Source organism: Lissotriton helveticus, chromosome 1_1 (assembly GCF_964261635.1).
Source record: "Lissotriton helveticus chromosome 1_1, aLisHel1.1, whole genome shotgun sequence".
Lineage (NCBI taxonomy): Eukaryota > Metazoa > Chordata > Amphibia > Caudata > Salamandridae > Lissotriton > Lissotriton helveticus.
The window spans coordinates 832,072,967-832,088,642 of record NC_136057.1 but is presented as its reverse complement, the minus strand read 5'-3'; the positions used below and the strand labels follow the sequence as shown (position 1 = coordinate 832,088,642).

At 43.6% G+C, this 15,676-nt stretch overlaps 1 protein-coding gene across 1 annotated transcript in view; it reads right to left on the bottom strand.

The window, feature by feature from the left end:
* Positions 1-519: 519 nt before the first annotated feature.
* The window catches only part of DRAM1 (DNA damage regulated autophagy modulator 1), a 266,057-nt gene continuing 250,900 nt past the window's right edge, over positions 520-15,676 (bottom strand). Inside the window, exon 8 of the mRNA XM_078674633.1 lies at positions 520-2,664. Within this exon, the coding sequence (XP_078530759.1) occupies positions 2,617-2,664 (48 nt within the window). The 3' untranslated portion in view covers positions 520-2,616. The remainder of the gene's footprint in view (positions 2,665-15,676) is intronic.

Here is a 15,676-nt window from a genome sequence, read left to right as displayed (position 1 = left end):
CGCAGAAGAGGCCATTTGCGTAATCCAGTCTGGATAATATAAGGGCATGGATGACGGTCTCTTTGGCCGCTCTCGGGAGGAGTGGAAAGAACCTGCGTAAAGTTTTAAGTGTAGAAAAGCAGATCCCGGTGAGTTTTTTTAAATGATCCTCGAATCTGAGGTCATTGTTAAACCAGACTCCAAGATTTTTAGCAGGGCCTCCGATGGATTTGGGGCAAGGTAAATCGGCCGGCCAAAGAGAGTTGCCAAAATTATCTGGGAAGGAGCCATATAGCAGAATTTCAGATTTGCTTTCGTTGCATTTTAATTGTGCGAGGGCAAGCCAGCGAAAGACAGATGACAAGCAGGTTTGGGCTCCTGATGTATCCAGGTTGTTTTTGGGCCACGTGAACAGGAGTTGAGTGTCGTCAGCGTAGGCCATTATTTTTGCTCCCAGTTGTTCAGCGAGGTAATGTTAATAGGGTCCCTTAAGAGGATCCCAGGGGTGCACCTTTAGAGAGCCTTGAAGCTACACAGAAATTCACTTGCTTTAGAATTTTTATTACATCATTTGTTTTCCTTACACACCAGATAAGAAGGGAGGCACAAATGCGGACATGAAGGCAAGAACAGGCAAAGCAAGGGCTGCCATCATTAAGCTAAAGAAGATCTGGAGCTCCAAGGACATAACACTGCAAACCAAGATCAGGCTTGTTGAGATCAACGTAAAATGTGTCCTTCTGTATGGAGCAGAAACTTAGAGGACCACAGTGACCACCACCAACAAAGGAAAGACCTTTATCAACACATGTTTGAGGAACATCCTCCAAATCCACAGGTCAAACACTATCAGCAACAACCACCCATGGCAGCAGACTTCCCAACTCCCTGTTCCCATCTGTGGCTGGATAGGTCACATCTGCTGCAAACCTGCATCAAACACCACCAGGCACGATCTGATCTGGAATCCTCAGGGGAAAAGGAATAGAGGAAGACCAAGGAACACCTGGCGCTGAGGCTTCGCGCTCATTGCAAGGAGATGGTTTACACCCAGAGTCAGATTGAAAGAATGTACCAGGAAGAGATGGCTGGAGAGTCTTGGTTGATGGCCTATACCTCAGGAGGGGTAGAAGACATAAGTAAGTTTTACCTAAACAACCACCACTATTGTTAAAATACACTTCACTTTTAGACTTGTCCATAAACTTCCTTTTCTCAGACTTTGCAGAATTATTCAGGCACAGTCTTGATAAGTACGAATATTGCAGCACTTCTTGGGGTAGAAAGCTGATCTTGTTATTTTGATAACTACCTTTCTGAATGGGAGTGCTCTGTCATTTTTGTTATAACTCTTTTGATTAGGTTTTGCATGAGATGACAACATTGACACGTAACAATGGAAGCGCTGCACCCCCAACACCCTACCTCCCCATTCCCCCCGCCCGATCGACACCTGTCATTAAACTATTGTCTCTTCCTTCTTTAAGCTGTTTTCCAACAACCCTTACTTAGGCATCTAATCATCAGTCCCTCACTACTTGCCTGTTCTGTCTCTGCTCTACTGCCTTACACATCTCAAATCCAGCCCAGACCAACCAGCAAAGTGGAAAAGGAACAATGTACTACTAATCATACCATTTGACCGAATGATTGGAAAGCCTACCTTCAACAATCTCTGCCAACTTCATATCGTTTGTAAGGGCAACTTTCTCTTCTTTAATTTTCAGCAGCAGAAAATGATCCTGAATCTTTGCTTTGTCACACGTTCAGGCTTTGTCCAACCTAATAGTAGACCCGTTTACGTGCAAAACGCATCTAATGTTACCACTTACATCTTTAGAGGCTTTTCTGGCACCATTTCACCTCTCCTTAGTGGAATGCTGTTATGGCTGCAAATCATTCAAAGAAGAAACCTAAGGAAGCAGTGCACTAAAACCACTTATGGAAGATATATTAAAGAGAAAAGACCAAAGACGTATTAATAACTCAATTACTACAGCCCTTGCTAACATCGGGTTTCTTAGCTCGATAACAGATCTTAACATTAACCAACTTTACAGATCTCATTACAAATAACAAATCACTCAAGGCAAAGGGATTAGAACTAGTTTCATAAAGTGTGCGAAGGTTTCCGCAGATGGCATCTTAACTTAATTGGTTTGAAACTAGTTTAAGTTTCCACCACTCTCAAAGCAGAGCGATGACAAACTGTTTACATCATTCAGGCACACATTGATAAATTGCTTCTAAAGTCATAATGCAGTATGCTGGCACAATGATCTCAACGTGCAGAGCCACTCGGCTAGTACCAATAATCTGAAAATAACAAAATCTAAAACGAGGCAATTAAAATACAGGAATTTTGTAATTTACAAGCGCTCATGATTTGGTTATTAGCCATACAAAAATAAATAATCTTCATCAGTATTATAAAAATATATACGTTGATGCCGAGGGTCAAACATGTAAATAATGCCCCAGAAAAAAAGCAATGTAAAAAGTGATCTTTAAAAAATGTCTTGGAAGAAGCCACTATTAGTAATATTTTTGTATTATGTCATCCAGATAAAAGTGCTTCTTATTCTCTTCTGTCTGTCCTCTACTCCAAAATATACTTATAGTCAAAGATGTCTTCTATCATCTGTAGCCATCATTGAGTTCCGTTATTATCCTGAGTTTAGCCCCCTGTAAAGAAAAACACATTGAAGTGAAATGTCAAGAATAGTACACAAGCATTCATTGAAAGAGACTATGAGTATTACTACTCATACTGTTTTTTTAACACTTGGAACAATGCTTCAAATCATTTTCATGTTTTTGTGCTGAATGTGGATCAATGTGGTAGTAATGATGTTCATCAACTATAGTAAATCTTAACTAATGCTTTCTGATTCACCGTTCCGAATTCCATGTCATGCACAGATTACATTTTACCCTTATTATTGCAAAAATTAACATTCACAAATGGACAGAATCTGATAGGAATGCATGGTATCAGAATAACATTGTCAGAATACCATCTGACATAAATATTGTGTCCAAAATATCACCTCTGTGGAGTTCATAATATAACATCTTCCCAAAGGATCAATATTTTTTAATCAACATTTAGCACACAATCTTTATGTCATATCCTATCTAAAGCGTTTGAAAGGTATCCATATGTTTCAACCAATAAAAAAGATCATTCATTCTGGATAGAGGGGAGGAATTAAATGAACTCAAAAACATGGCTTGATAAAAGAGTAACCTTAATTAATTGATGATCTGCAAGCATTAGAAATATTACCTCCTGCTCCAAATGATGAATATCTAAGGCTTCCTACTCAGTATTTTAAGCCTAATAAGGTAAAACATAACTTCTATTTTATATTATAAAGCCATGGTGATGGCAAAAGTGTTACTATCCAACCCATTTTACCACTTTCTTTTAGCAAAGACTACTCCTAGGGGAGTTCCGGTCTTCGATCTGAAATGATACAGCTCAGAAACCAATACTCCTGCAAGTTCTAGATGAGCTCCCATAACAAACTAGACAAAGGCGAGTCCTACCTATTAGTTCCAAAAAATCTATTTACTGCACGTGGTACTGACAATGACACCTCTTCTTAATCCCTAAAAGATGCTCCCACTCCAGTGCTGTTTACTTACTGAGTCCAGAGGGCTCCTACCCACCGCCTATGCTCTACCTTTATGTAGAGCCTCTCAAAAACTTACTTTAAATTCTGAGGCTCTGTTCCACCAATAATTACATATGGTACAGTCATACTTTATTAGAGCTCAATACAACCACCCCTCCAGGACTTTAGAACCCATTTAGAACTGTATTTTGCAATACCACCTACACCCCATTCCCACTGACTGGGGAACTTGCTTTTAATGAACTGGCTTTAGAATTTCGTAAGAAATTATCCGATATCTTCGATACCTTTTCTAGTCAAGGTCCTTTAAATTTACAAACATCCGACACAGACCTAACTGTCTTATTGCCCCTTCCCTCCAGAGGCCCTAATCATACTGAAACTGGCCCTATTTTTAATGAGTTTCCCACACTATCAACTGAGCAAACTTATAACCTGCTAGCTATGATAAAATCTGGTTCCCCCCTGGATCCCTGTCCTCCCAGGGTGATTGGCATAGTTGCAGAATTGATATCACAGCAACTTACTCCAGTTTTGAATCTGGCTGTGGAACATGGTGCATTTCCTTTAGCCTGGAAACAGATCTCGATCCTTTAAAAAAAAAAATCAATCTGGATAATGCAGAGACAGGTAATTATCGTCCTATTGCTCGCCTCCCCTTACCGGCTAAGGCTTTGGAAAAACACATGAATTCTCACCTCTCCCTCCATCTTGAGAAAAATCGTAAACTAGATCCCTCTCAATTCAGATTTAGAACATCTCACAGTACTGAGCTGGCTCTCATTACTGCCATTGAGGATGTTAGGAAGGCAGTCGACTCAGAAGGTACTGCTGTATTGATTCTCCTTAATTTGTCGGCCGCATTCGACATGGTGGATCATGTTCTTCTTTCCCATCGTCTTCAAGCAGCAGGTGTTGGAGGCACTGCTCTTGCTCTGCTGATTTCCTTTTTGACTCAAGGCGTCAGTACGTTGAAGTGGGAGGGTTTAAGTCTGAAGAGTTTAGACTTCCTTGTGGGGTTCCTCAGGGCTCTTCCCTGAGCCCTACTCTTTTTAATGTTTATGTAGCCCCCTTTGCTAACTTAATAAGAAGTCATGGTTTTAATTTAGTTTCCTACGCTGACGATACACAGATCATTGTGTCTGTCTCCAGTAATATTTCTGAGTCAAAAATGTATGAGTGATATCAGCAGTTGGATGGATACTAATTGTTTAAAGCTTAACTCTAATAAGACTGAGGTACTAATTTTCGGAAAGGACGCCTCAATGTGGTCTGGTGACTGGTGGCCCGCCGAGCTTGGCCTCACCCCACTTCCGGTAGTAAAAGCTAAAATCCTTGGTGTCATCATTGATTCCTCTCTTGGTTTCTCTCAACACATAAACATGTTGACATCCTCTACTTATTACACCCTTCGTATTCTTCGAAAAGTGTTTCCTTTTATTCCAGTTGATCAACAAAGAACAGTGATGGCAGCGCTGGTCATGTCCAAGTTGGATTACTGTAACGGGCTGTTGGTGGGCGCTTGCAAATCTGTGACTGCTGAGTTACAGGTTCTCCAAAATGCAGCGGCCCGCCTTTTGTTCGGACTCTCCCGTTTTCTTCTGCAAAACATGCCTTAAATGAATTACAGTGGCTGCCTATTATAAAGCGTATTCGCTTTAAAGCCCTGTGCATCGCCTTCAAGGCTTTACACGGTACTGGCCCGGAGTCTTTGCAGAATCTTTTTCAATGGTATCTACCCTCTAGGACGCTTCGTTCCTCATCGGCCAATAATGTCAAGATTCCCAACTACCGCCTACAGAGATGGAGAGGGAAAAGCTTTCATCTCATTACGGCCAGGTGGTGGAATGCACTTCCCATTCATCTGAAATCAGCTCAAGATCTTTTGCCTTTTAGAAAAGATTTCAAAACTTGGCTCTTTACCATCTAATCTTCTGTGCTCTTTCTTATGTGGCAGTTGTGATTTGTTTCCGCCAGGTTAGCGCCTAGATGCCTTCGAGTCGTAGTGCGCTATATAAATAAATAAATAAATAAAATATCCTTACTTTCCCATTTCTTATCCAGATGTGATGATCAACGTGTTTTATTCAACTGATCCATTTGATTCTGATTTCAAAAGCAAGCTCTCCATCCACTCATTCTGGACAGCAATTTAACCATTACGCATTTGGACATAAAAACTGTGGCAAATGAAACTGCAATTGTGCTGTAAACGATATATGATAAACTATACATCTATAAGCTCCACAATGAGATAGGATATGAGAAAAAAGGAACCGGTCCTAACATTATAGACACTGATGCTAGCTTGTTGTAGTAGGGCTGCCACAGGAGGCCAAAAAGTCTTCATGATTTGTTTCAGTTTTAGCTTCCTAGAGGGCCACAGCACAGTATTTGCATTCGGGTCTTTGTGACCAAGGAGCTTGTGAGTGGGCACACGCAGAGATGTTCCATTCCATTAAGATTGTTATATGGACTGATACTGAGGCATTAACCACAGGGAGACTTATTTACAAACCCATTGCGCCGCCGGTGCGTCACATTGTGTGACACACCGGTGGCACAACCTGCTTCGTGATATTTCCTAGCACAGGTAAAGCCCCTTTTCACGCAACACTTTGCGTGTTACAGCCGTGACAAGGGTGTTCCCACACAACACCCATGTCCACTGATTCATTTCCAGATTTACAAGCTTTCATAATCCTGGAAATGGGTCTGAATGCTCGCCACCCCAGGGGTGGCGTAGCAAGGCACACGTGTAGAAATGTTTTAATTTCTCCTAGTTTTTTTCCACTTTCAATGTGTGCTGCATTCTACAGCATTCTACAGCATGGATTGGAAGCCAAAATCACCTCAATTGATTTTTTTTGTGCAGGAAGGCGCCCCTTCCTGCACAAAAACAATCTCCCCACGACGCAGGCATCCTTGCACCATGGTGCAAGGGTGTCTGCGCTGGCGCATTGCAGCAGTTTGTGCTCCAGCGTAGGGAAAAGCACAGCGATACAACATATTGTATTGGATCCCTACTAGAGGTGCGGATAACCGAACTGGCAGGCTTAACTACCCAAGCTGCGAAGTGGGGGTAAAGTATGATCAGCCGCTTCACTGCATACTGCTTAATATGCGATCATTGGCTAAACATAAGTACCAGTTAGAATGCTTACTGCAGGTTTCGACTCCAGATCTAGTATTTCTAACCGAGACGTGGACGAATCAGTCCTCGGACCCTGATTGGAATATTTCTCTCCTGGCAGGTTACTCAGTGGCCAGCCAAGATCGGGTATGGAGCAAAGGCGGGGGAATATTTAAATATTGCGCAACCACCTAAAGGTACATGTAGTGTCTATCTCACATCTACTGGTGGAGGCAATGTGCTTTGTTTTGAAAATCAACAACCACTCCACTCTTCATATTATACTTTTCGCCTAGTCCCAGAGCCTCCTTCACTCAAGCCATACAGTCTCTACTGCAATCGTGTCTAGAAACGAAATCGCTCATCATCTTGGGTGACTTTAACTATTAGTTGGAACTTAATAACAACTCTGACACCAGTAGGTTATTTGATAATTTAGCAGGTTATGGCCTACTTCAAATAGTGTCGGGACCTACACATTCTGCCGGTCATACACTTGACGGCATATTTACTAATAACACTGACGTCACGTTGATTAAAACCTTTCTTCTTTCTTGGACTGACCGTAAGTTGATATATTTCAATATCAAGACCACTCAACCAAACCTTCCCGTCACAAATAAATCTGCCAGTTTAAAAATTAGACGATAGAACAAAGTACAAGGGACGGAATTAGGGAAGGCCCCAAATATTTGTCCTTCCATACCGGTCATGGATAACAATGATGCAGCTATCCAGTTTGTGAAATGGATAGCTACCGCAGTTAACCAGGTGGTGGCAGAAAAAATCATTAGAGTAAGAAGATCCTAGGCGACTTCGCCATGGTATGGACTTGAGCATAAAAGCTTGAAAGCCACGTGTAGGAGAGTTGAGCGCATACGGAGATCTGATTATAGTAGGGAGCATTGTCTGCATACAATTTAGTCCAACAATACAAAGAGGCTATTATAAAAGCAAAAATCACCTACTTTACTGAAGAAATGGAGGCAGCTAATAACTCCTCTAAGGAGCTCTTTAAAACCACCCAAGTATTATCCAAACCGCAACAGGTCAGTCTATTTAGGCCAGATAAAGCCTTCTGTGATAAGATGGCGAATTTCTTTTACACTAAGGTCCAACTAATTTATAACGACCTCCTTAATAATGTGCAGATTGCTGAAAATGGTCATGAATCCGCATTGGAGGAGAAGACATTGCAGTGCCAGTTAACCAGCTTCAGCTTTCTTACTCCAAAAGAAGTGAATAAAATCTTAGTATCAACTAAACCTGGGTCTCCTAAGGATCCATGTCCACCGTCCATCATGCACCTTGATTCCGGAATGATTAGTCTTCATCTAACCCCCCTCTTAAATCAAGTAATTGAGTCTGGGACCTAGTCGTCAGTCTGGAAAAAGCTTGCATCAGACCAATTTTGAAAAAGCCAGCCCTAGACCCCATGGAGGTCAAGAATTATCGACCTATTTCATGTCTGCCAATTGCAGGTAAAATCCTTGAAAGGTCGGTAAACCAGGAGCTAACGAATTATCTAGACTCCAACAACCTGCTTGATTCAATTCAGCATGGTATCTGTGTCATTCGACTGAGCTGATCATGGCAACTGAGGAGATTCGCAGACAGGTGGATGGGGGGGGTAGGGAGCCATCAATCAATAAATCAATCAATCAATCAATCAATCAATCAATCATAGCATTTGTATAGTGCGCTACTCACCCGGGGGGTCTCAAGGCGCTTGGGGGAAGGGGTCCGCTACTGCTCGAACAGCCAGGTCTTGAGTTGTTTCCTGAAGGCGAGATGGTCCTGGGTCAGTCGAAGGTGGATGGGGAGGGAGTTCCATATCTTGGCCGCCAGGTAGGAGAAGGATCTGCCTCCGGCGGTGGCTCTTCGGATGCGTGGTACGGCGGCGAGGGCGAGGCTAGTAGATCGTAGCTGGCGGGTGGGCGTGTAGAAGGTCAGTCGGTCGTTGAGGTACTTGGGGCCCAGGTCGTGGAGAGACTTGTGTGCGTGGGTGAGGAGCCTGAACGTGATCCTCTTGTTGACGGGGAGCCAGTGCAGGTCCCTCAGGTGGCCGGAGATGTGGCTGCGCCGGGGGATGTCCAGGATGAGTCGGGCAGAGGCGTTCTGGATGCGTTGGAGTCTCCTCTGTAGCTTGGCTGTGGTTCCGGCGTAGAGGGTGTTTCCGTAGTCCAGTCGGCTGGTGACGAGTGCCTGGGTGACCGTCTTCCTGGTTTCGGTCGGGATCCATCGGAAGATCTTGCGGAGCATGCGTAGGGTGTTGAAGCACGATGAGGAGACGGTGTTGACTTGTCTGGTCATCGAGAGGGAGGAGTCCAGGATGAAGCCCAGGTTGCGTGCGTGGTCTGTTGGCTTGGGAGCGGTGCCCAGGGTGGGAGGCCACCAGGAGTCGTCCCAGGCGGAGGGCGATGGTCCCAGGATGAGGACTTCCGTCTTGTCTGAGTTCAGTTTGTGGCGGCTGTTCTTCATCCACTCGGCGACGTCTTTCATCCCTTCGTGTAGGCTGGTTCTGGCGGTGTCGGGGTCCCTGGTGAGGGAGAGGATCAGCTGGGTGTCGTCGGCGTAGGAGATGATGTTGAGGTTGTGTCCTCATCCTCTTAGACCGATTAGCAGCATTTGACACCGTGTATTATACGGTGTTAGTGCGGCAGCTGAAGGCAGTGGGGATTGGGTATACTGCTCTGTGCCTTCTCTCCTCATTTCTGGCTTAGGGGGGAACAGACCATACATTGGGAAAATCTGCAATCCGAATCATTCCTTCTCCCGTGTGGAGTGCTGCAGGGATCTGCACTGTCGCCAACTCTGTTTAATATATATGTCACCCCACTCACCAGACTCGTCAGAGTACATGGATTCTCTCTGATCTTGTACGCAGACGACTCACAGATTGTCATCTCTGTATCTAAATAGTCCACTGCCGCTAGCTTCCATGCTTGTCTGACTCACATCATGAGTTAGATGAGTCAGAATTATCTTAAGATCAATATGGATAAAACAGAGGTGATGGAGTTTGGCAACGGTCCATCCCTCTGGAATCAAACCTGGTGGCCAACAGAGGCTGGGGAATGTCCCGTTCCATCCGACAAGTCCAACAATCTGGGGGTGATCTTCGACGACCAACTTAATTTTGCTGCCCAGATCAACCGTGTAACCTCTTCCTGCTTCTTTTTATTGAAGCTTCTTCTGAAGATTTTCCCCTTCATCCCTCAGGAACTAAGGAAAACGGAGGCAGTGGCTATTATTCTCTTGAGGTTAGATTATTGCAATGCCCTTTTTATAGGCATTGCTAAGGCGCATAGGGCAAAATTACAATCACTACAAAATGCTGCAGCACGTTTATTATTAAATATTCCTAAAGACCATTCTACCTCTGCTGCCATCAGGTTACTACACTGGCTCCCAATTCAGCAACGGTGTAATTCAAAGCCCTATGCTTGGTCCATAGGCCAAGTGGAGGTGGAGGGGCAGCAGACTCCTGGAAATTATTCTCATGGTATACTCCCATGGGAAACCTTATATCAGCAAACACTGGTCTCATCTGTCTCCCCAAAATTCATAGAGCCAGATGAGGAGGCAGGAATCTATCACACCTGTACAGCCAAGCTGTGGAACCAGCTGCCTATCACCATGAGATTACTATCAAATAGGCAGCTTTTTAGGAAACTGCTAAAAACGTGGCTGTTCCCCGTAATCTAAGGTCTGGTATAGCTGCTGCAGTCCCTCTATCTCACCTCTCAGCGCCAAGACGCCTCGGCATTCGAGCGCTTTAAAAAATGTATCCTATCCTAAATATGTTGCAGCGTGGTGCAGCAAAATGACTTGCAGCATCGCACTGCGTTAACTTTCTCCTAAATCGGAACAAGGGTATTTATATGAATGGACCTAACTGCAGGGTAGTAGAGAGCTGTGCACAGGAGCTGACCATTTTCTGTCGCCACATACAGTTTATGGGAGCACCGGCAGCCATTCACAAGAACAGAGGAGGAGCAAATTACATCACAATTACAGTTTGAGTTTTAAGTGCTTTATAAATTATACAGACTACAAAACATAATATGCATTAATTACATTGCGCTTTCTGGGAAAGGTGGTGATTGAATGGGGGAAATGCAGTGAGAAGATTTGGGCCTTGAGTTTTTTTCTGGAAGTAAGATGTAATGGTGCTAATCTTAGTTTAGGGAGAGGTTGTTGCTGGAGGGAGCAAAATAACAAATTCTTGTGTTTTTTTTTTTACCTTCCTGGTTTTGGGTGCAACCAGAATCACTAGATTGGTGCTGTGGGTGGTAGGTACATGGTCAGTTAAGGGCAGTTTTCCTGCGAGGCGGTCAGGAGCGTGTGAAGCACGTTCTGGTACTTGAAGCCAGTCCTGATAGAGTGACTAATGTCGTGAAATGAAGGATTAATCAGGTAGCGTTCAGTGTGGCTTCTGAGCCACCAGTGAGGAGAGCACTGCCATCATCAATGTGGGAGAGGACAAGGGCTTGCCCCGTCATGCGGAGGGGGCCCAGGATGAAGGGTTTTACATTGTGTACGAAGCTGATGCTGACCAAGCCGTCTGTAAGTGAACGCTCCGAGTCAAGGCAGATGAGAAGTGATTGCATTGATGGAGAGGGTTGCCTTTTATTCAGCCAACTTTCTATCTTTCGTCATAATATGCCATCATTAAAGAGAACGAGTTCTGTTGTCAGAATATGCTCGACAAATAATTTCCTGTAACAGATGTGCTTGGAAAGGTTAACAAATGTAATTAACTTTTAAAACATGATATCTCAAGAAAATATTTGTTTGATGATAGCCTGGGACGCTGAAAAATACAGTTTTTGTTTGTTAGGCAGGGGAGAACTGGAACTGTAGTGCGTTAGAGGGTCTTTACATGTACATTTGTTAGAAAGAAGCAAGGTGAGGGAGGACTGGCTACGGATCATATACAGAATTTATATGATAATGTGTAAAGAATGTAATGCTGACACCACTTATTTTACTTTATTGAGTCAAGAAGACGACTTTGTCCGGGAAAAGATGCTAATAGCAGGAAGAAATTAACAATAAAGTCCTTTTCAACTATGAAGAAGAGGTGTTACTGTGAACTTGGGGATGGCTATATTTGATTTTAGGGAAGGTTTCTAAGTGTAAAGTGTATTATACAGTGTTTGTTCTTCCATGCGTATATCATAATGTTACATCTCCTAGTACAGTATTGCTCATTTTTGTCTTTATAGTAGTACATAATTGAAAACAAATAAATAAACTTTGCTCTTTTTCTTACTGTAAATAATAAACAATTTAATGAAAAGAAAAGAATGAACTACAAACTGTTAAGAAAGGAAAATTGTTATATGCTTTCATTTCAGGAAGTGTTTCAAAATAAAGATGAATTCTCAGCTGTAATTATCCAAGGGAGTCTAGAAGAGAGGTGTGGTCCGCCTTTGTTTTTCATTGAAAGCAATTTCGTCGAGAGAGGATGGAAAGGCCCAGGGGTTGGTCGGTAAAGGCAATTTCTAAAAATACTTTGGTGTTAGAGTGGAACGTTTAAACCAAGAGTGGAAAGACTCCAAGTTTGTTTTTTATTATTAAAGAAAAGGGAAAATGGAAAGACCCCATCTATTTTTTAAAGGGAAGGAGGGGTATCCGAACGTAGGGGCCGATTATGATTGCAGTTTTTCCGCATCCTCCGGGCCGGCGGAAGTGTCCGCCGGCCCGGAAGATGCGGAAAAACCGCTGCAGAGCCTTCAAAGACCCCCTGCCAGATTAGAATGGCTGGGGGGTCAGGAAGACCGTCCGCAGCTTTTCCGCCGCGGTCGCCTTCCGACCGTGGCGGAAAAGCTCTAACTTGTCTGGCGGTGTCTATCAGACACCGCCAGGCCTATTAGGATGTCTGCTTTTCTATGCCTTTCCACGGCGGCATTTCCGCCGTGGAAAGGAATACGGACTTTTGTTTGGGGGCCTGTTGCGGGCCCCCAGGGGTGAAGGGGAGGTGGGGGGTGCACATGGGGGGTACCTATGGTACCCCCCTGCCTTTGCGTGCACGAAGCGGCAGGCACCGCACGGTGCCTGCCGCTTCGTGCATGCAAATGCACTGCTTTCATTTTTAACATTGCGGCGGGTGCTGCTTCAAGCAGCACCCGCCGCAATGTTAAAAATACAGGATGTATACAGGGTGGCGGTCACATCCTAATTTGCACGGAGGGACTGCCGCTGCCCCTGCGGACGGTCCCTCCTACTCTGGGGTGGCGGACGGAAGGTAGATGGGATTTTGGAGGAGCGGGTGTGGGTTACAACATAACATTGTATATGGGTAGCTGTAATTAATGTATTTTCCACTTGGGTTGGTTCTAGGTGACATCATAGACATACTGAACTTCGCTCTCATTTAAGATATACATTGGAACCATTTGGTGGAAAACTTACAGAATTACAGATGGATTAGAGTGAATAACGAATGTTTTCCAGAGCTCTGAGTGAGATCAAATAGACAATGAAACAAAAGGTACAGCTGTCTTTGATGAGCCCTGTCAAAGCCCTAAAAACCCTGTCAGAGCAATCTGGAATTCATTTTTTTTTTTTAAAACAAGCTTTATTGCACCTTATTAGAAATACAAACAATGGTTGGTGCAGGACCAACCGCACCCCGACCAACAATTTCTGATCGCCGCCAAGCATGTAGTGCCTTGTAGAATTCGGCTAGCCAACTGATCAGCCTGCGGCCATCCCCTAGGGTGTGTATGGTTTGAAGGAGTAGATGAGTAGCAGGCTCTTCACCCTGGATTCCCCAAAGGTCACAAAGCATACCAGTTAGTGCTGCATTTACCAGAAAATGGCCCTTGTGAAGGGCCATTGGTCCATCAGGGCTGCAGAGTCATTGGATGCATGAGCTGCAACGTTGAGGGCCACCTGAAGTAGGCATCGGGATTTTGGCTAAGGTCGGGTACTGGGGAGCATCCACTGTAGCAATTGCGTCTGAAATACAGGGGTGTCAACCGTGCCCATGTCTGCCAAATAGAGCCCGCTAGCCAGTATGAAAGCCATTTTAGTTGGGCTGCTAAGAAATAATATTCAAAATGTGATGCTCCAAGGCCTCCCATGTCGGGATGGAGTTGTAATTTTGGGGGAGCGACTCATTTGCGCGCGGTATGCCATATGAGGTCTCCTGAGAGGGCGTTTGAGCTCCAGAAGAATTCACCGGGGAGAATAATTGGGAGGCTCGCGAAGCAATGTAGAATATGGAGGAGCATAATCATCTTAGAGATCGCTATCCAGCCCATCACAAACAGTAGGAGGAACCTCCAAAATGTCACCTGGGAGCAAAGGGTCACTACATCTGCCAACAAATTAGCTTCTAGTATGTCTGGAATTAGGTGGAATATTTGGATACTCAGGTATCTGAAGGAAGTGGGTTACCAGCAGACCAGACCCTTCCCCAGGTCAATGTGTACTGGTCGCGTCGCTGGGGGTAGGGGGAACACACAGTATTCATGTCAGCTGACCAGTAGACCTAAACATGGAATCCCATTATGACATAACAACAATGAGAAGCACTGTTGATAAATCATAGCAGTAAATAAGCAGTTTTTTTATTTGGCATTCACACTACCGATTGCCTGAGAGCCATACATAGCACATAGAATTTTAAATGGGTAACTGTGAGTTACGTAAATGTTTTTCACTGAGGGCTTCCGAGTGACATCAAGTTGTCTATGAACATCCCGTAGATCACTTTCCCATTACTCAAGTTACCCATCTATAATTTTATGTTATCTATGCCCTCCCACCACAAATAATCTGCCACTGCTTATAACTGCTAGACTGAGGCAAAAAGTAATGGATGAGCCATATATAACATGGCCTCTCCTCCCAGCCCCAAAAGGGGAAAAAAGACTTTACTTGTCATCCTTAACCAACTCCGACTACCTTCCCTGCCTGCCTTCCCCTTCTGCCAGCTGTGCTTTCTACTTCCAGTCATAGAGAGAATGAGCCCTGTACTGATAGGGTCTCAGAGAGCCTGTCCGCCTGGCCTGGAATCCGTTATAGTGTACCATCAGTGGGTAACAAGTTTTGTTATCAACTGTTGCTATTTCATAGAAGTGAATTACCACATTTAGAATATGTTGTAAATGATAGAGGCTTCCTATGGAGGCCATGCATAGCATGTCGAATGATAGTTGGGTAACAACTTCAGCAGTGCATAACTATATTTAGTCTAGTAGACAAGATACTGGTGCTCAGTGGGAGACACACATAACACATTGAATTGCAGATGAGACTGTCAATAATACAGAGGGATTCCGAATGACATCAAAGATACAACAAGAGCAAAGCTTGAGTTGCTCGGATTCCCAAGGTCAAAAAAGGTTCCCTTTATTGACAAATATTAATTTACAATATCCAGCCATACCCATCCAATGGATCAGTAGTTCAATGGCTGTGAATAGACAATGAACATTGTTACATCACTGCAGTAGAAAGCTAGTTTTATTTTCCACTGCTGTGACTAAATTGGTGCGAATACCAGCATTTAGAAACGTCTGTACATTAAAGTGGAAGAATAAGTGACCTATTTCTAACAAGCCCATTATTGGTTTTAAACAAAGATATATCTTGATGGTTTTAAACATATCATAAATTATATGTTGCCACGCTTCCTACAGTAACAATAGTTATAATTAATACAACATAATGTAAATCAGAATAACTTTATATTCTTATCATATGGTTCTGAACCCAATTACTACCTAATAATAGGGCATATTTGTAATAGAGATCATATACTAAACAGTAAAAATATTAGGGAGCACTAGCTGCGTCCCCCATTTTCTAATTCAATAGTTTGTGTGCTACACAAATGTACAAGCAGCACTTAGATGGACATACTACTGAAAGCTAAAAGGGATTTCAGGGTTAATTCATTACAGCT